Source organism: Megalobrama amblycephala, linkage group LG9, assembly GCF_018812025.1.
Source record: "Megalobrama amblycephala isolate DHTTF-2021 linkage group LG9, ASM1881202v1, whole genome shotgun sequence".
Lineage (NCBI taxonomy): Eukaryota > Metazoa > Chordata > Actinopteri > Cypriniformes > Xenocyprididae > Megalobrama > Megalobrama amblycephala.
The window spans coordinates 41,971,555-41,995,456 of NC_063052.1; the positions used below are offsets into that span (position 1 = coordinate 41,971,555).

Here is a 23,902-nt window from a genome sequence, read left to right on the forward strand (position 1 = left end):
GACGTCATCACGTAACCATGACGCAAAACTGAATTATTGCGTAAATACAAATAAAAAAAGTGATTTGAAATCACCCGTTTAGATTTGTTCATAATATAAATAGAATATAATAATATAAATATATTATAAAAAGTAATATAGACATATTTTTGATCAGATATTTTTATTTGAATTATTGAACAGTTACACATTTTGAACAATTATAGTTTTAAGCAGTGTATTAGTTAGTTAGTTAGTTAGTTAAAAATAGGGCACAATGTACTGTGTTAATATGAAGGAATTATCCGTATTGATTTTTCACAGGTGTTTTAACTGTATTATGATTTACACATTGCATTTTTCTACAGTTTACAGTGTGCCTAACTGAACAACAATTATAGGCACAAGCTAATGACATGCTGTATCATAAATGAACAATTATTATTGAACAACTGCAACTATCATCTTAATTCACATATGAAGTGTGTACTGTCATCTTTCTTCAGCTCTCTCCAGACTATCCATGACCAATTTGTTACTGTATTTGTTAATCTTTGTTAACGTTAATAAGCATACAGCAGTTCATTGTTCATGTTAGTTCACTGTGCATTAACTAACGTTAACAAATACAACTCTTGATTTTAATAATGCATTAGTAAATGCTGGAATTAACATTAACAAAGATTAATAAGTGCTGTAGAAGTGCAGTTCATTGTTAATATTAACTAGTTAACATAAACTGTTACCTTTTATTTTAATAAACATCAAAAATCTAAAATGTTTGCATTATACCTGAGACCTTGATGAACACTTTACAGTTGGTTTTGTGACTGTAAGCTATTCTCTTTAAACACTATTGAAGGTAGAAACATGAATACCAATGTTGTAACTTTAGAGACGGTCCCTAAATTTGCGAATATCAAACGTTCAGCGTCAAACTAACTTTATACCAGTATCTGCTTTCTTAGAGCCTCTATAGTATAACCTACATCACAAATGAGGTGCGAGTTTGGTCTTTTATATCACTGTACGAGTCCATTAAGCCATGTTAACAGTTTATATGTCCTGATGGCAGAGGAATCCTGTGACGGATGAGGGAAACCCTAGAATTACAACACAGTGCCGCGATATAAAGTTGAGGAAACTAAACAACAGAGAGAAATATATGTCTACCTCAGATTTAACGTTTGATCTGTACACCAGCATCGGGCAATAACGTTATAATCTCGTTCAGTGTAGAGAAAGCTGCTTACATGTAGACTACACAGGTAACCATAAAGACACTGAATTGAACATAAATGCAGCTTTTGTGTCTTTATCAGCTTTTCTGCATTTATACTGGCCCTGATAATCATCACACATTCACCTACGCTTGCTCCATTTCTGTAAATCTGTTTTTATGAATGAATGAATGAATGAATGTTGTATGATGACTTATAGCCATTGCTCTGGTCTTAAACAGCCGCTAGCGGCACCTGCTGGTGAAGAAGACTAACAGCAGGTGGATATCATGCATCGGCACTCTACTGCTTTTCCTGCAGTTCCCCAGATGTGAAATGAGGTGAAAATAAATTATTGAATTTTTAATAATGAAAATGTGTGTGAAATATTTGTAATTGAAATATTCACAGCTTAAATATACAACCATGTTGAATTTCAGCCCATAAAAATTCAAGCCTTAAAAATACAATGCATCAAAATGCAAGCACAGCTAATGTAATGCATGTTTGTTTGTTTTTTTCAATTAGTGCAATTCAACAAGCTTTTTATTTCAAAACATTTGGCATTAAATTACTTCCATACAGGAGACAGACATTATACACTGTAGTAGATAAATGCCGCGAGGCCTGCAAATTGTCACATGAACAAGCAACTTCTGTACAATCGGACTGAAATCTCAGGACTTCCTATGGCAGCAATATATCCAGACGCTCTTCAAAAAGGTCGAGGCCTAATGCAAGTATCATACAACATATTAAATTGATACTAGTTAGTTGAAATTGTGAACTTCCTTTATTACAAGGGAGTTTTATGATGAACACTGATGATTCTTTCCCTGGTTTTTGGTTTCTTCATAGCTCCTATTGTTTCCCACTTCCAGTTCCACTCTATCATTTATCATTTTACCCATTTATGTGTGTATGGATGTGTTTTTGTGTTTGTTAGTTAGCTATGTGTTCGTGATTTATTTAATAAAACTTGTGCACAATACATATTTGGTTCTGACTCTCTGTCTGCAATAGATTGCCTCTTAAATGATCAGATCTGATAACCAGCTCTGTAAATTCTTATTACAAAGCACTGCAAAACCGAAGAAAGAATTAGTTTTCTATGGCCATGAAAAATACCATTCTCTTAGAATTAATTAATAATTAATACTGAGTGTTCACAGGATGAACTGAGTTATTGATTGTAATTTTAATGTAGCTACTTCAAGTTAATCTGATTCAAATATTCATAATTAATCATAATTGATAATCAGTGAGTTAGGAATAATTATTAATATTTCCCCTTTGAGCTAATATTGCTACCTCACTTCTTAATTAGGATCAAATTAAATGAATGTCTTGTGGGTTCAGGATGACATGAGGGAATTTTGGCTGAACAATCCCTTTAAGAACGACACAATGCTGATCTAAAATAAAATCATAATTACAATGTAGGATTATTACTGAACGAAGCACATTAAATGACCAAAAGACTCCACATTCAAAAGATCAAAGAGAATCAACTCATTCCCTCATCAAGACCTGCATGAATCACAATATTGCTGAAAGATCCTGTTCTCCAATTGCCACCATTTGGAGACCATTTACTGAAGGGACAGATCAAAAAGACTATCTCTCACTTTGTTGACGAAGGAACAGATGGATCAACAAAGTCCAAGATACAAGGCGTAAATTCCCACTGTTATCAGGAAAACCTAGACCTGCGACACATCTCGAGGTGAAGATCACAGCAGGGCACCATGGGAATCAACCACAAGAAACTTTCCCTCTGCCCAGCTTTGCATTTCAAAAGACATTCCAAAGTTCAACAGAGACAATTTAGAAAAATACTGCTAGACATATGAATTCTTTCTGTGTGTTTTAAATATTGATTATTGGTAAATTTGAAGAAAATCTACCTCTATTACAGAAAGTGTGTACTGTTTGGTATGGTTATGATGGATGAATGCTTTCCAGTATTTTGGTGCAAAATTGATTTATGTAAGATTTTGAATCAGCAATATTAAATTTTCAAAGTTCTGACCAAAATCCCTAAGTTTGAGAACAAAGGACTGTGAGGACAGTATGCTAATTGCATACAAGGACAGGAGAACTGGGCGTTGAATCCTGCCCAAAACAGGACCTGATTGGCTAAAACAATCGGAAAGGCGGAACCAACAAACCGTTCAAAACTCAATACCGCGCATTGTGAAATGGCTTTTGCTTTTCCTTTTTTGGCTTCTGCTTTTGCACTTCGTCTTGGCCTTCACTGAGGCGGCAGACCGAACATCGTCCTGCCTGCAAGCCAAACCACTTCAAGACTCACTCAAACCCCTGCAAGAAACTTCGTTGAACTTCGCAGCCGAGGACTCACCAAAAGTTCTTTGTTTCCAACAACTCCCTGAGACGCAGAGAGACACTCACGCAGCAACGTGTAAACCCTGCTATTCAACAAAGAGTCCATTTCCTGCAAAGCCAACTATTTCCCCATGGACGTCGTCCTTCAGAACTCTTGACCGAGCCATGCCGCTTCCTTCAACTCCGTCACGAAGGGAACAAGCAGCCAACGCAAGTAACACAGGTCTCCTAATTTTGCTGAACTGGTGCAATTTTATTAAAGGTCCCGTTTTTCGTGGTTTTTTGAAGCTTTGATTGTGTTTATAGTGTGCAATATAACGTGTTCATGTTTCGCGTGTAAAAAAACACAGTATTTTTCACATAATTTACTTATCTGTATACCGCTGTTTCCACTGTCATAAAAACGGGCTGATGACTTCCTTGTTCTATGAAGTCCCTCCTTCAGAAATACGTAACGAGTTCTGATTGTGCCAGCGGTTCCTGTGTTGTGATTCGACAGCAGTTTAGCGAACCTTGCCCGGAAAAGTCACGCCTCTTACCATAACGTGGAGATGCACGCGCTCAGTGTTATTGTAAACATGTCTTTAATTTTACCCTATCAATTTGAGCCGGAATCAGACCCGGTGATTGGACTGCGGGATGAAAATAACAGCGTTTCGACGACATGGCGACAAACACACTCTACAAACGCAACTCTTGTGTATTCCTGTGGGCGGAGGTTAGTCAAAAAACTGTTTTAGTGACGTCATTAAAGAAGGAAGTAGAGGGATGTAGTCCAAACTGGCCGTTCGATGTAGGCGACTTCTGTTAAATAAAATATCTCGCTTGGCATTGAACTTTGAGCTTTAAAATTTTACAGATTTTATTTATACTCTAACAACAACATTACACACTAACTAAAGTTTGAAACATGGGATCACGACATGGGATGTGTGACAAGTGTCTCATAGCAGCCACCGAGTGAACGCTCAGAGCATTATAACAACTTTCAACACACAAATGTATCTAATATGATAAACAGTGCTGCGTTACTACACACATACGCTTGAGCAGAAGAAGCAGAAGTGACAACTGCGGCATAATAAAAGCTCCACTGCTCTCGAGACGTGTGTCGCACTCGTCTCTCACTAGCAATCGCTCCAGCGGCCTCGTTCCGCCTCAACGGCTTTCAGCCACACCCTGCTTCATACTACAGTAATGTTAAATCTTAAATACATTTGCTCATCAATGAACATGATTTCTGTCCGAGTCCTAATACAGAAGAAACATTGTCATATCACACCTGACATACTGTATCACAAACACATCATTTACTCTATTTTAAGATGAAAAGAGCTCAACTTGTCATTGTAGAAATCTGAATGTAAGTATAAATCTCTACAGCTCATGTGTGTTTGACTGATGAAACTGTGTTGAACTCCAGTCTGTGTTTCTAAGAGTAAAAATCCACTCAAACGACATGAAATATGAGTGTTTTTTTTGTTTTTGTTTTTTGTTTTTTTTTTAGTTTTGAAGTTTTGTTTCCCCACTTTTAATGGATGGACAGAAATCTTTTGATAAATACAAGTCTTGTGGGTTCAGGATGACACAAGTGCATTTTTGGCTGAATTATCCTTTAAGAACGACACAATACTGATCTAAAATAAAATCATAATGACAATGAAAGTAAATATTTCACTCACCAGAAACAGTAACATTGAATAACTTGAATGAGGCTTTGCCATTTCTGATGATCTTTAGTTTGTATTCTCCAGTGTGGTTAGTTTCAGTTTCCTTGATGGTGAGATCTCCAGTCTGATGATTCAGATCCACTTTGTCTTTAAATCTATCATCACTGTACTCAGACTCACGATAAGCAATTTCTTCTTCACACTTCTCTTCTGTGTTTTTAGCTAAGACATGGTTGTCATGTCCAAACATCCAGAATATCTTATCTCCTGTCTGTATTTCAGGATTGACACGTAGAGTCACATCCTTCCCCTTCATCACTGGCACTGACTTCTCTTCATCTGTCAAAGAAACAGAAAAATACAGAAGAGAAATCAGAAGCAGAAAACCAACAGCAGCAGAAATAAACAGAAATATCACACCTGACATACTGGATCACAAACACATCATTTACTCTATTTTAAGATGAAAAGAGCTCAACTTGTCATTGTAGAAATCTGAATGTCAGTATAAATCTCTACAGCTCATGTGTGTTTGACTGATGAAACTGTGTTGAACTCCAGTCTGTGTTTCTAAGAGTAAAAATCCACTCAAATGACATGAAATATGAGTGTGTTGAATTGAGTTTGTGTGAAGAAGCGCTTCTGAATGTTTGATTTGTGATCAGATAATGACTGTACTGCAGTTCAATAATGATCAGGAATAATGAGGAGGATTGTGACTGATAAAGTTGATCAAACAATCCTGCAGACAGAAGCAATACAGTCTGTGTGAAAAGAACAGTTTCAGAACAGACAACAGCATCTGAAAGAAGACTGTCTGAAGCTGCTTCATTGAGGAACCACATCTGTCTGAAACACCACAAACCAGCTCTGACTAAATACATTAATAAAGTAATTCATTATTATTTCAATTCAAATTGAATTAATATGCAACTGCCTGTATTTATAGTTGACTTCATGAAAAAATACCACATGACCTTTTCTGAGTCTTACAGCTTTGATAAAATAGAGACACATTTGAACACATTTTCAGTCAAGAATGATTGAACTCTGTTCCATTAATTCCACTAGAAGGTCTTGATCCTGACATTACAGTGTGTTGATTTGAGCAACAAGAGGGGAGAGCAGGGTAAGTTGTCACACTTTTCACACTGTCTAACATTTACTGAGCGCCTATACATCACAATGGTATAACATGTCATACCAAATGAAAGAAGGAAGTCTTGGGCACATATGTTGTTATTCATTACATTTTCATATCTTATCTCATTACGGAGTTGTAGACTGTTGAATAGAGAATGTGCACTTGTGACAATTTGCCCCGTCGGCGGCCACCTACAAAATTTCAATTAAGTGCCCTTCGTGCTACGTTTCACGTACAGTTATGAAATTCGGTAGAGAGATGTAACAGCCCAATACCCACAAAAAAGCCCCTGGGTGCAAAGTTTGTAAACCCAACAGGAAGTGAGATATTTTGAATTTTCTCTACAAAATTTTGGCAGTTTTAGCCTCCTAGAGCTTTAATCAGATCAACATCATATTTGGTCAGTCTAATCTAAAGGCCTTTAAAACGTTAAATTGCGAAGATCTAGAGTTTTTGCTGAAGGGCGTGTCCGTGGCGGCCTGGCAAAGTTCGATGTTTCACCATGAAACAGGAAGTTGTTGTAACTCGGGCATACAATGTCTGATCTGCCCCAAACTTCACATGTTTTATTAGAGTCCTGACCTGAAGACATCTTCATAACAATATTCAGTTACAGTCATAGCGCCACCTGCAGGCAACAGGAAATGACATGTTTTACACTGTGATTAACTCCTCATAGAGATCATAAACATCATATATGGCCAGTCTAATCTTAAGACCTTTGAGATGTTAAATTGCAAAGATCTTGAGTTTTCGTTGAAGGGCGTGTCCGTGGTGACCAACAAAGTCTGATGTTTCGCCATGTAAGGTGAATGACTTTTTTGAGGGCCGAAACATACTCGAAAACTCATGAAACTTTGCAAATGCGTCAGAAGCGGTGAAAATTTACGTCTGATATGGGTTTCAGAATTAAGTGTGGCAAAATGGCTTGATAGCGCCACCTAAAAAATTTCAACGAAGTGCCCGACACTACGTTTCACGTACAGGTATGAAATTTGGTACACACATCTAACAGCCCAATACCTACAAAAAAGTATAACTTAACATGTTTAATCTCTGAACATAACTGACTTAACATGTTCGAACCTCTTTTTTGAGCATGTTCTATGTGTTTATTTATACTGGGGCAAGTTGTCACATGTGACGACTTGGCCCAAACTGACATGTGTGCTAATGTTGGCTAAATCTCAAGGTTAGCTCAACATAGCACATCAGCTAAAGTATCAAAAGACACGTTATTGTCTCCTCTATGTTGTGCAAAATAATAATTTTTAACATTCATATCTAACAAAGTTGTATTGCATAAAATTTAAAGTGCAAATTTTGTACTTTTTAAGCCAAAAAATAAGAAAATTGTGCTAACCTCAGATTAGAGCGATCTTGACCACATGTGAACAGGAAGTTGACAATAGAAGAAGAAGTCAAAGTGGCTATTTGATTATTGAGATAGAGCCTCTAGTTTTGGAGTAATGAAGAGTATGACAACTTACCCCGCTCTCCCCTATACACTACCAGTCAAAAGTTTGGACATGGTAAGATTTTGTAATGTTTTTAAAAGAAGTCTCTTCTGCTCATCAAGCCTTCATTTATTTAATTAAAAATACAGTAAAAACAGAAATATTGTGAAATAGTATTACAATTTAAAATAACAGTTTTCTGTTTGAATATATTATAAAGTAATTTATTCCTGTGATCAAAGCTGAATTTTCAGCATCGTTACTCCAGTCTTCAGTGTCACATGATCCTTCAGAAATCATTCTAATATGCTGATTTGATGCTCAAGAAACATTTATTATTATTATTATCAGTGTTGAAAACAGTTGTGTACTTTTTTTTCAGGATTCCTTGATGAATAGAAAGTTTAAAAAAAAAAAAACATTTATCTGAAATACAAAGCTTTTGTAACATTATACACTACCGTTCAAAAGTTTGGGGTCAGTACGAATTTTTATTTTCATTTTTTTTTAAAAGAAATTAAAAGAAATTATTTTTTTTTTTTTTCAGCAAGGATGCATTAAATCGATCAAAAGTGACAGTAAAGACATTTATAATGTTACAAAAGATTAGATTTCAAATAAATGCTGTTCTTTTGAACTTTTTCATCAAAGAATCCTGAAAAAAAATATTGTACACAATAAATGTTTCTTGAGCAGCAGATCATCATATCAGAATGATTTCTGAAGGATCATGTGACACTGAAATACTTTGTGTTACTCACCACAGACGATAATCCTGAAGAGTCTGAATGTTGAATAATCTCTGCTAGTGATTTCTTGTTTATATAATCCAGAGTGTTCAGGTCTGGTTTGTTGAATGATGAGAGATCCAGTCTGAGGGTCCAGCTTCATTTGGTCTCTGAATTCATCAGTCCATTGAGGATTCTCACGGTTCTCTCCAGTCATTTCAACTATGAGTTTCCCTCCAAACTTCCACTGTATTTTAATCATCCTCCTTGTATTTACAGTATCAATAGTTCAGAAGTGACAGAATCTCCCTTCAGCGCTGATTTATTCACTTGTCCTGCAGCAGCACAGAAACAGAGAAATAGAGATCAGAAATCAGAAACAGAAACTAACATCATCAGACAACAAATCATTACTGATCAATTGTTCAACATCTCAAATGTTTCATTCACTCAGTTTATAAATATCAGTAATGAACTCAGTTTTCTCTGATTCTACCAAATTATAGAAATCTACATGAAGATATAAATGAATTAAATGAGTCGACCTCAAATCTAATGTGTGTTTTGACCGACAGAACAGCCTGAAATCCACACAACAAACATCAGACTACAGATTTAGTTGAGCTTGACTATTTAAAGATCCTCTTTTAAAAGAAGCAAATAGAGGAAAAATGTGTGAAGTCTGAATTCACGTCAAACAAACAATAGTTTGCTCAAAGAGCATCTGACATGTTCCTCTGCTCATTCAGAAAAACTTTCATTGTCGATCACAAGACAGATAACAAGCAAACATCAGTCTGATTCACACTAGACGAGTAAGTGAAGCGTATAAAAGCTTGCAGGAACAGGATGAAAGTGAGTTAAATGATCAGAGAAGTCCTGGGTTCATCACCAGAGAGAAGTCAGTTTATGATTATGGCATTTTGATTCAAAATTTCAACCTCAAGAAATAAATAACCTTTACATTACTCACAATAAGATTAATAACATGCATTCAGAAAACAAATAGAGGGAATTTTTATTTCATGGTCACTTAAAAAAGCGACACACTGATCAGAACAGGAAGGTGACATGAATGCAACACAAGCAAAGGTATCGCATCAGTGATTTGATTAATGCATTGTGTAGTGTTAGCGTTTCTCAAACATTTTCTGCCATTCCCCACTTTGGAAGGGTTCCGAGCCCCACCTGTCCACAATCGCCCCAACAAAATGTTAATAAACTAGGCTTTAAATTTAACTGTTAAAATGAAAACTCTAAATGTATTGTTTTACTGTATATTTAAATGTCTGACACCTAAAATAAACATTATGTTGTTGAAAACACAGTATAGTTGTGACAAATGACAAGCGCTGCTACTGCGGTCAAGTGGGCCACGCGTCTCAAATACACGGTCAAGCCAGCCGCACTTTTTTTTTTAGTTTGCGCGTCTATTCCTGCACTTACGGTATGTGTGCCGGAAACGGTCTAAATGCATTTAAAGATGGAGTTTCCTTTATACTCTTGCAGTTAACCCTAAAAAGGGCAAGAACATAAAGAGACATCAGATAAGTTATTTATTGCTTTTTTCCCCATCTTATTATTCTTTTATTAAGTCTTTTATTTTCGAATTTAATCTTTGTATATGTGCTATACATAATATATTAATGTTAATAGTAATGGTAATTATTATGAATCATTTATTAATTTGAATTTTTAATTATTTTTTGTTATTGATTTTAATGTTTTTTTATATTATACATTATTATACATTATGAATATTAATTAATGTTATATTAATCTGAAGTTTTATACTATTACATTTTTGTTGGATTGTAATGTTTTATATTCTACGTTTATTGTTCTACATTATTAATGTTAATATTAATCTTAATAGTAATGGTAATTAATATAGATCATTAATTTTACTTTTATTAAATTTACATTTTTGATTTTAATGTTTTTATATGTACTATAATTATTAAACATTATTTATTAATTTTAATGTTAATTATGATACATGGTTAATGTAAATTGTTTTATATATATATATATATATATATATATATATATATACATTATATATATGTATATACATTACATATATATATATATATATATATATATATATATACACACACACACACATATCATTTTACTGTACAGTTTGGGAGAAAATTAAAGTTAAACCCACCCACAATATCAGAGTGCATTCAAGCACTTGCACTGTGGCCCATATTCAAACACTCATAAAAATATTTTCTTTATAGGTTTGCTCATTCTTTCAATTGATGTTTGTTCAAGGTCACCCTGACTATTACTGTACTCATTGTCTTATTATTTTACTGTACAGTTTGGGAGAAAATTAAAGGCAAACTCACGCCCAAACATCAAAGTTCATTCTAGCACATATCATGTCCCAATTTCAAACACTCATAAAAATCTTTTCTTTAGAGGTTTTCTCATTCTGTCAATAGATATTTGCTCAGAATGGCAATGGCTATTGCTGTAATTATTTCCATGTCATTTTACTGTACATTTTTGGATCAAATTAAAGGCAAAACTCCAATATCAAAGTGCATTCTAACTCTTGCAGCCACCGCAGGAGTCGCAGGTGGGAGGAGTCATGTTGGAGTCGACTTGGTGGCAGACAACACCCTGAGGACACCCAACGGAGATGCAACCGAAGATGGAGACCCAGATGGACATGATGTGCTCATGTGCAGCCGATGGTCCTGGTGACCGAGGTGGAGCCGGTGGGACTGAGGATGGAGGCAGAGCTTGGGGGAAGGTGGAGCCAGATGGAGCCGTAGGTGTAGGCAGGTCAATGCTTGACCAAGGTGGAGCCTGAAGGATGAGGGAACCCAGAGAAGCTGTATGGCCCATGGTGGATCTGAAGTGTCGAAGGGCCGAGGTGGAGCAGGGGGCACAGAGGCTGGAGACAGGGGATCCTCTGTGCGAGATGGAGCCTGAAGACATCTCTTGGCATCTCTTGCTGGCACGTGGAGGATGTAGAAGGCTGAAGGACAGCAACGATGGTGTGGCTGAGGAACTGGCTGAACGAAGAGGTGGGAGAGGGAGGCTGGGTGGGAAATACAAGGGACACTGGAGATACAGGAGACTCTGGAGATATAGCCAGATGGTACACCAGAGACCAGACAGGAAGAGGCCCCAGGGCAGAGCCGCAGGTGGGAGGCAGAATAGCGCCCCGCTGGAAAAACAGGGTAGAATCACTTCTCCGAAAGAGTCTATCAAGATCACTTCAACAGATCCTTCTGTTCATCAAAATATTTGCCAGAGTTTGACATACACATTTCCACAGCAGTGGTGTTGTGGGCAGAGCCTTTTTCCCAGCTCTCAAACTCCACAATCACTAACTTAGTGATGAATGGTTTTGCCAGCTTGCGCACCTGGTCAGACTCTGTAGGTGGTCTGGGCTATAAAACACTCTGTCCTTATCATTGGTATGGGCTCATCTCGCATGGTGGCCGGTCTCTACTGTCTGCGGAGGGCTCAAACAACATCTCCGTCACATCGTTCATCATTGGTGGTGGTTGTCTGGCCTCTGGCACTGGAGTGGGACTGGTGGTGAAGTCAAACAAAGGAAAATAATAGAACGAGTCTACTAGCTCCATTTCGCTCGCAGACCACCACGCTTCTTGGGCATGATTTACTCCTCAGTCTCAGGCAACAGGTCTCATGTCCTACAAGCCAAAGTGCAGTCTCTGCTAGAAAAAGGTGATGTGGAGATAGTTCCCTCAGAATGCAGAGAGTCAGGCTTTTACAGCTGCTACTTCCTCGTTCCTAAGAATGATGGTGGTCTCAGGCCCATTCTTGATCTGTGACGTCTGAACTGGATCCTCATGAGATTAATTTATATTGGTCAATCTGAAAGACTCTGACTTTCATATCTAGAAAGCCCCCCACAAAAGGCCATTCTTGAGATTTGCCTTTGAGGGAGTGGTATACGAATTCCTTAAATAAAAATAATTACAGTAATAGCCATTGTCATTTTGAGCAAATATCTATTGACACAATGAGCAAACGTATAAAGGAAAGAGTGTTTGAATATGTGATGATTAAGTGCTAGAATGCACATTGATATTGGAGGTGAGTTTGCCTTTCATTTTCTCCCATACTGTACAGTAAAATGACATGGAAATTAATACAGTAATAGTCAGGTTAACCCTAAATAAAAATCAATTGAAGGAATTAGTTAACCTATAAAGAAAATATTTTTATGAGTGTTTGAATATGGGCCACAGTGCAAGTGCTTGAATGCACTTTGATATTGTGGGTGAGTTTAACTTTAATTTTCTCCCAAACTGTACAGTAAAATAATATGACAATGAGTACAGTAACAGCCAGGGTGACCCTGAATAAAAATCAATTGAAGGAATTAGCTAACCTATAAAGAAAAAATGTTTGACTTGAAAATTAATACAGTAATAGTCAAATAGTCAGGTTAACCCTGAATAAAAATCAATTGACAAAATGAGCAAATAAAAAATTATTTGAGTCATAATAAGATGGGGGAAAAAAAGCAATACATAACTTATCTGATGTCTCTTTATGTTCTTGCCCTTTTTAGGGTTAACTGCAAGAGTATAAAGGAAACTCCGTCTTTAAATGCATTTATACCGTTTCCAGCACACATACCGAAATTTCCTCTCGTTTGTTGCGCCCCACTTGTCATGTCTCTATTCCCCACCAGTGGGGCGTGCCCCACACTTTGAGAAACAATGTAGAATGTCCAAATCAAATTCAAACTGCTGAAGTATGAGGAGTTTTTGGAGATTTGAAGTTTTGTTTCCCCACTTTCAATGGATGGACAGAAATCTTGTGATGAATAAAAGTCTTGTGGGTTCAGGATGACACAAGTGCATTTTTGGCTGAACTATCCTTTAAGAATGACATAATGCTGATCTAAAATAAAATCATAATTACAATGAAAGTAAATATTTCACTCACCATAAACACTAACATCGAATAACTTGAATGAGGATCTGCCATTTCTGATGATCTTTAGTTTGTATTTTCCAGTGTGGTCAGATCTGATTGTCTTGATGGTGAGATCTCCAGTCTGATGATTCAGATCCGCTTTGCCTATCAATCTAGAATCAAAGCACTTATACTTTTCTTTGCATATTTTTTTTGTGTTTTTAGCTAAGAGATGGTTGTCATCTCCAAACATCCAGAATATCTTATCTCCTGTCTGTATTTCAGTATTGGCACGTAGAGTCACATCCGCCTCCTTCATCACTGACACTGACTTCACTTCATCTGTCAAAGAAACAGAAAAATACAGAAGAGAAATCAGAAGCAGAAAACCAACAGCAGCAGAAATAAACAGAAGAAACATTGTCATATCACACCTGACATACTGGATCACAAACACATCATTTTAAGTTGAAAACTTCTAGAAATCTGAATGTAAGTATAAATCTCTACACCTCATGTGTGTTTGACTGATGAAACTGTGTTGAACTCCAGTCTGTGTTTCTAAGAGTAAAAATCCACTCAAATGACATGAAATATGAGTGTGTTGAATTGTGTTTGTGTGAAGAAGCGCTTCTGAATGTTTGATTTGTGATCAGATAATGACTGTACTGCAGTTCAATAATGATCAGGAATAATGAGGAGGATTGTGACTGATAAAGTTGATCAAACAATCCTGCAGACAGAAGCAACACAGTCTGTGTGAAGAACAGTTTCAGAACAGACAACAGCATCTGAAAGAAGACTGTCTGAAGCTGCTTCATTGAGGAACCACATCTGTCTGAAACACCACAAACCAGCTCTGACTAAATACATTCATAAATTAATTCATTATTATTCAATTCAAATTAATCTGCAACTGCCTGTATAGTTGACTTCATGAAAAAATACCACATGATCTTTCTGAGTCTTACAGCTTTGATAAAATAGAGACACATTTGAACACATTTTCAGTCAAGAATGATTTAACTCTACATTAATTCCACTAGAAGGTCTTGATCCTGACATTACAGTGTGTTGATTTGAGCAACAATATACACTACCAGTCAAAAGTTTGGACATGGTAAGATTTTTAATGTTTTTAAGAGAAGTCTCTTCTGCTCATCAAGGCTGCATTTATTTAATTAAAAATACAGTAAAAACAGTAATATTGTGAAATATTATTACAATTTAAAATAACAGTTTTCTGTTTGAATATGTTTTAAAGTATTTTATTCCAGTGATTAAAGCTGAATTTTCAGCATCATTACTTCAGTCTTCAGTGTCACATGATCCTTCAGAAATCATTCTAATATGATGATTTGATGATCAAGAAACATTTATTATTATTATTATCAATCTTAAAAACAGTTGTGTACTTTTTTTCAGGATTCCTTGATGAATAGAAATTTATTGAAATTAATGAAAGTTGAGGAAATTAATGAAATTCATACTTTTTTCAGCAATGATGCATTAAATCGATCAAAAGTGACAGTTAAGACATTCAGTGCATGCAGTGATATGGTGAACAGGTCAAAGTTGCTGAATGATTAAAGTCCCCATGTAGTCAATTATTTTACCCCTTAAAACTCATTGTTGATCACCAAAATTACATATTTTAAAAAGTGAAAACAATTTCTTCATGCCTTAAATGAATGGCCGGCCTGAGAGACAGGGGAGTTTAGGAGCCGAGTCTGGTCCGACTCCCTCACATCTGCCAGGTTCAGCCAAAGGTGGACCACCAAGGTGGACATCACCTGATCAATCGAATGCGCAGTAACCTTAGTCGCCCGAAGGGCAAGGTCGGCGGCCGTGCGGGCCTCCTGAAGGGCCGCTTGGTCAGCACCCGCCTCGTGCAAGCTCTTGAGCACCTTAGCCTGATAGACTTGTAAGGTGGCCATGGTGTGCAAGGCGGAAGCGGCCTGACACGCAGCTCTGTAAGCCTTGGCCACAAGCGTGGATGAGAACTTACAGGCCTTGGACGGGAGCTTGGGATCACTGCGCCACGTAGAAGTGCTCGGAGGACACAATTGCATCGCAACCGAGCGCTCCACAGGGGGTACCGCAGCATACACTCTAGCCGCCCTGCCATCGAGGGAGGTGAAGGCAGAGGAAGCACCAGAACGGTTTCGGGCAGTTAAAGGTGCCCTCCATGAACTGGTAACCTCCTCATGCACTTCTGGGAAGAAAGGAACCGGAGGGGAACGCTGCTCTCCCAGGGGGAGGCACTGCAGCCGAGTCTTCATCTCCCGAGGACTCAAACCTGCCTTGCGACGCAGCGATTGACAAACGATCGTCCTCCGGAGCCCCAAATAAGACGTTGGGTCCCCCAGAAGGGGAGGCAGCAAGCTCATCCGGAAGCTCCACCGGCTGAGACGCTTGAGAGGGAGGCGTGGCCCGAGGAGGCTGACTCGTCGGGTTGTTCCACACCATAACCCTCAGATCACCCTGGCCATCAGCCGAAGATCGGGGTGTGGCAGAGGGGACTCGATACTGTTTAAGGTAATCGAGTCTAGATCTAAGCATCTTGATGGTCATGCTCCCACAATGAGGACATAAACCATCCACGAACGCCGCTTCAGCGTGCTGGAAGCCAAAGCACGTGAGACAGCGATCATGGCCGTCAAGAGGCGCCATATACCGATTTAAAAAGACGCGACCTGGAAACCCGTAAGCTCTTTTAGAAACACTCTTTTAGCACTGAAGCGCTCAGGGGAAAAAGGCAAGGCAGGAACACTGGAATCCTCTGAGATGCGCCGTCACACCAGTACTGCAGAGACTCGCTGTAAACACTCCGGTGAAGGCACGATGCACTTGGCTCCGAAGCGAAAGCTTGAATGTTGGCTGCTCGGGCTGCTCCTTATATACCCACAGTGTGGGGCGGAGCTTGCGCATGCAAATTCCGCAGACCAAGATACTTATCGTATCATTGGCTCGTTTTGTTAACACTCGAAGGTGATTGGGCTCTCGGGCGAGACCCCATTTCGTCAGTCTCTGACGTAACGTCAAAGTGACCGACTGAAAGGGAACTGTATCCACAATATACAATGGTTTTGGGGTTTTGCTCGAGGTTCCACAATAACACTCTTGCCGACTTGGTTAACAAGCCCTGAATGTGAGTCTCGCCTCTCTTTTTATATGCCAGACTCCACCCCTTTTGGCCTAATTGATTAAGAGGTAAGTATTATACATTGGACATTTTAAATCCTTCACAACACTCATTAAATCAACCTTAAACAATAATTCTTACAGGTAATTCAAATAAATATATTCATCATCCTCAATAACACAGAAACACGTAAACTTTCAACACATATTTTACACATAATCTCCCCCCCACCACACACAAGACAATGGTTTAGCCGGCTTCCGGTTGCGCTGCGCCGGCGCGACCAACCATTACGTCATAATCAGGCGCCCATAGTGTGCTCTGTTTGGCCGATGCAGCGTTTACCCACCAAAAGACCGACTAAACCCAGACAAACAAGCAATCGAACAAAGACAAAACACAAGACACGGACAATGTGTGTGTAAAATGATTGGGCATGAGACTGGGCTAAAGGGAAATGTGGTGTGGAGGAATGTCCATGAGCCATCGGCCCGGCGTGTGCACCCGCTTTGCCGATGGCAGAAACAGCAGGTAAGGAGAGGGAAATGGAGAGTGAATGGGGTATGTATTCAGGTGTGTGTGTGTGTGTGTGTGTGTGTGTGTGCGTGTCCAGCGGGAAATGTCTACTTTATCACAGGGTCGTATTTCATGAATTAAACTGAAAGTGTCTTGTTGTCGATAGGGGCGGCACTTTAGTAAACCCTCCTATGGGTTGTCTTTCGGGGAAGTGACAAACGACCTATATGGTCGTATTGGTTGGAGAACATGTTGGGTTAGACAGCTGCCTTCTAATAATCAGTATCCTTACAAATGCTTGAACAACTCTGAACGTCAGTGGAGAAAGACTTATAGTTCATCATAACATCGTAATAGACTCACTATATTAATAAATCTACACAATTTTTCACATCGACAGAAAATATACCAGGATAACCTGGCTTCTCTCGAGATTTTCCTGCTTCACAGCAATCTTAAGCCCCGTTCACACTGCCAGCGACAAGCAGCGACAAAGCGACAGGATCCCATTCATTTCAATGGAGCGCTGGCGATTTCTGGCGACAAGAGCGACAGTGACCGTTGCCGACAGAATGTAGGCGTGTCAAGCGACGGGAGACAAGCGACAAAAGTTCAGATATTTCAACTTTATGCAAATCAGGAGCGAATTTCGAGAGCGACAACCAATAGGAGTGGAGCTCACGTCACCGTCTCGAGTGCAGGCAAGACAGACAGGACATAGTACTGGAGTGATTTCACTGTTTTATATGATTTGGCTGTACATACATGGATATAATAAAATGATGTGTGGAAAAGAAATGGTTGGCAGTCTTGTGAGTTTGATTCATACATTTTGTGTTGTTAATTATATGATGCTGTGAGCAATTTAGCACCACTGCAATTACAGTTTCCCCTGCATTGGGTTGATTATTAGGGACAATAATTGATTATTTGTCAAATTCGAATGACGTTTTAGTATTTTTTGACAGTATGAGTGAGTTTAATTTGTTGATGGACCAATCGTTAATCTAGTTAATGATTTAATGCACTGAGCTCTGCAGTCACAACACTCTACAACAGCAGAATGTTACTTTTAATTATTTTAAATTAGTCAAATTAGAATGATTTCTTAGTTTTATATATCGTTTGTGATTGCATTTTCTATAGATATGATCAGACATGCAGTCTACCAATGATATTAGAGCGACAGCACTAGGAACGCCCACAAGCGACTCACAGTAGGAGACCAGCGACATGCAGCGAAAAAGTCGCTGGCGGTGTGTATGGGGCTATAGTGCTAAAGCTGTGCCGGCACGTTGTTGTGATTGGTTACAAAGTAGTCTGTGACGTCACAAACACCACCAATTTCAAACCGCAGGTTTTTGGTTCACTGCAGTTTCAAACATAAAATACTCAGCAATGGTGCTGACTTATGAATTTACACATGGTTCGTCTTAAAGGTGCCCTAGATTGTTTTTTTACAAGATGTAATATAAGTCCTAGGTGTCCCCTGAATGTGTCCGTGAAGTTTCAGCTCAAAATACCCCATAGATTTTTTTTTAATTAATTTTTTTAACTGCCTATTTTGGGGCATCATTAACTATGCACTGATTTTTTTCAGCACGGCCCCTTTAAGAGATGCACTCCCTCTGCCCCACGAGCTCTCGAATATATATACATGGCATAAACAAAGTTCACACAGCTAATATAACCCTCAAATGGATCTTTACAAGATGTTCGTCATGCATGCTGTATGCATGCTTCGAATTATGTGAGTAAAGTATTTATTTAGATGGTTACGTTTGATTCTGTGTGAGTTTGAGGCTATATACTTTGTGGCTAAAGCTAACATTACACACTGTTGGAGAGATTTATAAAGAATGAAGTTGTGTTTATGCATTATACAGACTGCACGTGTTTAAAAACGAAAATAGCAACGACTCTTGTCTCCGTGAATACAGTTAGAAATGATGGTAACTTTAACCACATTTAACAGTATATTAGCAACATGCTAATGAAACATTTAGAAAGACAATTTACAAATATCACTAAAAATATCATGATATCATGGATCATGTCAGTTATTATTGCTCCATCTGCCATTTTTCGCTGTTGTTCTTGCTTGCTTACCTTGTCTGTGCACAGTTAATACTGCCTTTCCTTGTGTAATGCGTCGAATGGGCTGGCATTATGCAAATATTGGGGCGTACATATTAATGATCCCGACTGTTATGTAACAGTCGGTGTTATGTTGAGATCCGAGTGTTTTCCGGAAGTCTTTTAAACAAATGAGATTTATATAAGAAGGAGGAAACAATGGGGTTTGAAACTCAATGTATGTCTTTTCCATGTACTGAACTCTTGTTATTCAACTATGCCAAGGTAAATTCAAATTCTGATTCTAGGGCACCTTTAAAGCATATTAAAAACACTGCCTAGACATATAAACAACATTAAAAACTTGATTTTCACCACAGGGGGTCTTTAATATAACACAACTGGAACACTTTTATAATCATATTTTGACACAAGGTCTGTCATATACACTGCTGCTGTTTCACTGAAAGACTTTGTGTTACTCACCACAGATGATAAGATCGAAGAGTCTGAATGTTGAATAATCTCTGGTCTTGATCACTCGCTTATATAATCCAGAGTGTTCAGGTCTGGTTTGTTGAATGATGAGAGATCCAGTCTGAGGGTCCAGCTTCATTTGGTTTCTGAATTCATCATCAGCAAACCATTGAGGGTTCTCACGGTTCTCTCCAGTCATTTCAGCTATGAGTTTCTCTTCAAACTTCCACTGTATTTCATCATCCTCCTGTATTTTAGTATTACACTTCAGAGTGACAGGACGTCCCTCCAGCACTGATTTATTCACTTGTTCTGCAGCAGCACAGAAACAGAGAAATAGAGATCAGAAATTAGAACCAGAAAACTAAAACAACATCAGAAATCAGAAAATCAACACAGATCATTTGCTCCACGTCTGTCACTCAAAACACAGGAAAATAAATCCATGCATACTGTACATATCCAAAACAAACAAAGCTTCAAAATTAATTTACTGCTGTTTAGCATTGCTAAATGAAGAGTGTGACTAAATAAACTTCACATTGTTCCTCATAGCTGCATTGAAAACAACTGTAATTCAAATAATGTATAAAATATGCTGATCAAATGTCTACCAAATACCTGACTGTGCAAGTGTACCTACAGAAACTGATGCCGTTTTAAAGGACATGACATACAACATATCAATAAATTATCTACAGAAAAAATCTGAATGTATGAGGAAGCATGTAATCATTATTATACTGAGCGACTCACCCTTGACATAAACGATGAATCTTTTGTTCAAGTTCTGCACAAGTCTTCTGCACAAGTTCTGTACAAATCTGCCTCCTCTGATCTTCAGTTTATAGACTCCTGTGTCTTCAGTACTGGTGTTTGTGATGATCAGAGATCCAGTCTTCTTGTCCATCTCCAGTCTGCCTCTGAATCTCCCATCATGAGGAACAGTGATCTCTCCAGTCCCTCTTTGGATTTCAGCTATGACAGTCTTCTTTTCATCTCCAAACAGCCACTGTATCTGATCATCTTTGTTTATTTCAATGCCAGGGGTTAGAGTGACAGATTCTCTCTCTATGACTGTCTTCACTTCATGTCACAGCAGCACACAGAAACAGAGAAAAGAGGAGATTGTAAGAGAGTGAACTGAAGGACTGAGAGGATACTGTGTGACTCTTCATGTGCTTCTAATAATCACTTCATCATTTGGACTTTTAAATAAAGATCTGCATCAATGCAATAATGTTTCATGTTAACATACATTAATTTGTTAGAGGGTTAGTTCAGCCAAACTGAAAATAACTAATTACCCTCATGTCCTTCCACACCTGTGACTTTTGTTCACCTTCAGAACACAAATGAAGATCCTTTTAATAACACCGGAGAGCTTTCTGACCACATAACTACTGTTCCCTTTTGTGGGAACATCGACGCTACGTCCAATGACGCAATGGGAACCCTCTGCATTTTGTGTTCGTGAAGCACCTCTGTATCCAACCAATGAGAAGACGTGACGTCAGAGGCGGGTGACGTCACGGACCAGGAAACTATAAAGCACACCCGAAACAAAGAACGCTAGCTTCTGTTGTCTTCAGCAAGCGCTATCTGTATCTTGTTTGTCTTTTTTATTGTTGTCTGTCCAAGTTATATTACACAGTGATCTCTTCGTCTGAGGACAAGAGTTTCCAAGCACAACATAAAAAGACACATATATATATATATATATATTATGGCGGAAAAAAAGCAGCAGTTCACTAAGTGTGTTCATCCCTGTCCTCGCTTCATCACGGACGGGGATACACACGAGATGTGTGTCAGATGCCTGGGGGTTGAGCACGCACAGGCAGCTCTCGAGGGAGCTGTCTGTGTGCACTGCGAAAGGCTCACTCTCAGAGTGCTGCGTTCACGCCGGGCGCTCTTCGAGGAGGGCGCCGCGGCGAGTCTTCCCCGCGGGTCCGGTCCCGCCGCTGCTGAGGCTCGGCGCGTTCTGCACTCGTGGGGTTCACAAATGGATCTGGCAGAGGGGGGAGAGACGGGCCCAGCCCTATCGCTCCCCTTACCTGCCGGACCCAGTGTCTCTCCTCTGGCGGTGGAAGCACGCGCTGCGGTTTCTTCCCCCCGGAGGGAGACACAGACACTCAATATATCTTCCTCCGAGGAGGTTGATGTGGAGGGTGTCGAAGGGGATGAGGAACCGCCATCCTCATCCCCAGCTTATGAGGAGCTGCTGGAGGTAGTGACCAGGGCAGTTGAAAAGCTAAATATTGACTGGCCCGCGGAAAAACACGAAAATAGACCTAAAAGCAAGTTGGATGAAAGATTCCTTCCTGCACGGTCACTACCCCAGCGTCGGGGTCTGCCGTTCTTTCCCGACCTCCACACCGAGGTGTCGAGGTCGTGGAGAAGACCTGTCCAATATCGTGTCTTCAGCTCCCAAACGTCATTATATAGTAACATCATGGGGCTGAAGCACCACAGCTATGGGGCGATGCCTCGGGTAGAAGAGACGCTTGTGAGCTATCTCTCGCCCGAGTCTGCATCGTCCCTCAGGACCCCGACATTGCCCACCAAGCCCTTAAAAATAACATCTAATTTGGTGGGCAAGGCTTATTCGGCAGCGGGTCAGGCGGCGGCGTGCCTGCATACAATGTCAATCTTGCAGGCATACCAAGCTGATCTGCTGGGGGAGATAGATGAGAGTGGGGAAGCAACATTCGATGCAATCCAAGAGATCCGTAAGGCGACAGATCTAGCTCTCCGGGCCACCAAGGAGACGGCCAAATCAATAGGCCGCTCTATGGCAGCCCTGGTGGCCACGGAGAGGCACTTATGGCTCAATTTATCAGAAATCAAGGACAAAGATAAGAATGTCTTGATGGATGCGCCGCTGTCTCCTGCTGGCCTGTTCGGCGACGCAGTTACAACTGTCGTCGACAGGTTTCAGGAGACACGCAAACAATCAGCGGCCTTCCAGAAAATTCTTCCCCGCCGCTCTCATCCCCCGAGGCTGCTGGGTGGGAGCAGCCTCGGCCGACAGCCAGCTCCTCAGCGCACAGAGCACAACAGAAGGCCAGTGTCGCCTCCCGTGGTCCCCCACAGAAATCATGGGGACCAGGCCGGGCGACACAGGCGAAGCCTTCCGGAGGTAGGACAGATCTGAGGACCGTCATTATCTCCCGGAAGGCTTCAAAGAAGAGGTCCTGACATTATTAGTGCAGGATCTCTCGAGGGCAGCCCCCTCCGAGAGGATTTGGATATCGGGTCCTCCTCGGTGCCCTCAGGGGACCGTCTTGTCAACCCTGCCACCCAGTGTGCGTCAGGGCGCAGCGGTCTCCACCGATCCTCCGAGGAGGGTCGGTCCGCGCTTGATTCGTCTGTCTGCCGGTGCGCCGCGTCAGATGGACGAGCCAAGTGCTCAAAAAACACCAGAGACCAGTCTCGAGAGACTGGTTCCCTTAGTAGAACATGTGGAAGAATGGAAACGTCTCCCAAACATTTCGAAATGGGTACTGCTCATAATAGAACAGGGTTACAGAATTCAGTTCGGTTCTACACCGCCCAGGTTCAACGGGGTGCTTCCCACAGTGGTAACCCCAGAGCAGTCTCTGGTGATGGAACAAGAGGTTACGACGCTTTTGCAAAAAGGAGCTATAGAAAGGGTTCCTCCTCCCAGCAAAATGTCAGGCTTTTACAGCCGCTACTTCATTGTTCCAAAGAAGGATGGAGGGTTGCGTCCGATCATAGATTTACGTGTGTTAAATCGAGCTGTAAAGAAGTTGAAGTTCAAAATGCTTACACTCAAACAGATCATTCCCCAGATCAGGTCCAAGGACTGGTTTGTGGCGATAGATCTGACGCATACTTTCATGTATCCATCCATCCTTCTCACAGGAAGTTCCTCAGGTTTGCTTTCGGGGGCGAAGCTTACCAATACAGGGTTCTTCCTTTCGGCCTATCACTATCACCCCGCACGTTCACGAAGTGCATGGATGCAGCTCTGGCTCCGCTGAGACTCCAGGGCATCCGCGTGCTGAACTATATCGACGACTGGTTGATACTAGCTCAAACAGAACAGTTGGCAGTTCAACATCGAGATGTTGTTCTGTCGCACATGGAAAGGCTTGGGCTGAGGCTCAACGCCAAAAAGAGTGTGCTGGTCCCGAGTCAGGTTGCAAACTATTTAGGAGTAATCTGGGATTCCACCACGATGCAGGCGCAACTGTCCCC

The 23,902-nt window shown here is 40.0% G+C and overlaps 2 protein-coding genes across 2 annotated transcripts in view; both read right to left on the bottom strand.

Annotated features, from left to right (window-relative positions):
* The window catches only part of LOC125275965, a 30,162-nt gene extending 21,356 nt beyond the window's left edge, over positions 1-8,806 (bottom strand). The window contains exons 1-2 of the mRNA XM_048203340.1: positions 8,578-8,806; positions 5,228-5,554 (exon numbers count right to left, since the gene is read on the bottom strand). Of these exons, the coding sequence (XP_048059297.1) occupies positions 5,228-5,554; positions 8,578-8,806 (556 nt within the window). The remainder of the gene's footprint in view (positions 1-5,227; positions 5,555-8,577) is intronic.
* Positions 8,741-23,902, bottom strand: part of LOC125275967 — a 28,613-nt gene continuing 13,451 nt past the window's right edge. Inside the window, exons 4-7 of the mRNA XM_048203343.1 lie at positions 20,435-20,764; positions 19,688-19,990; positions 13,495-13,806; positions 8,741-8,879 (exon numbers count right to left, since the gene is read on the bottom strand). Of these exons, the coding sequence (XP_048059300.1) occupies positions 8,818-8,879; positions 13,495-13,806; positions 19,688-19,990; positions 20,435-20,764 (1,007 nt within the window). The 3' untranslated portion in view covers positions 8,741-8,817. The remainder of the gene's footprint in view (positions 8,880-13,494; positions 13,807-19,687; positions 19,991-20,434; positions 20,765-23,902) is intronic.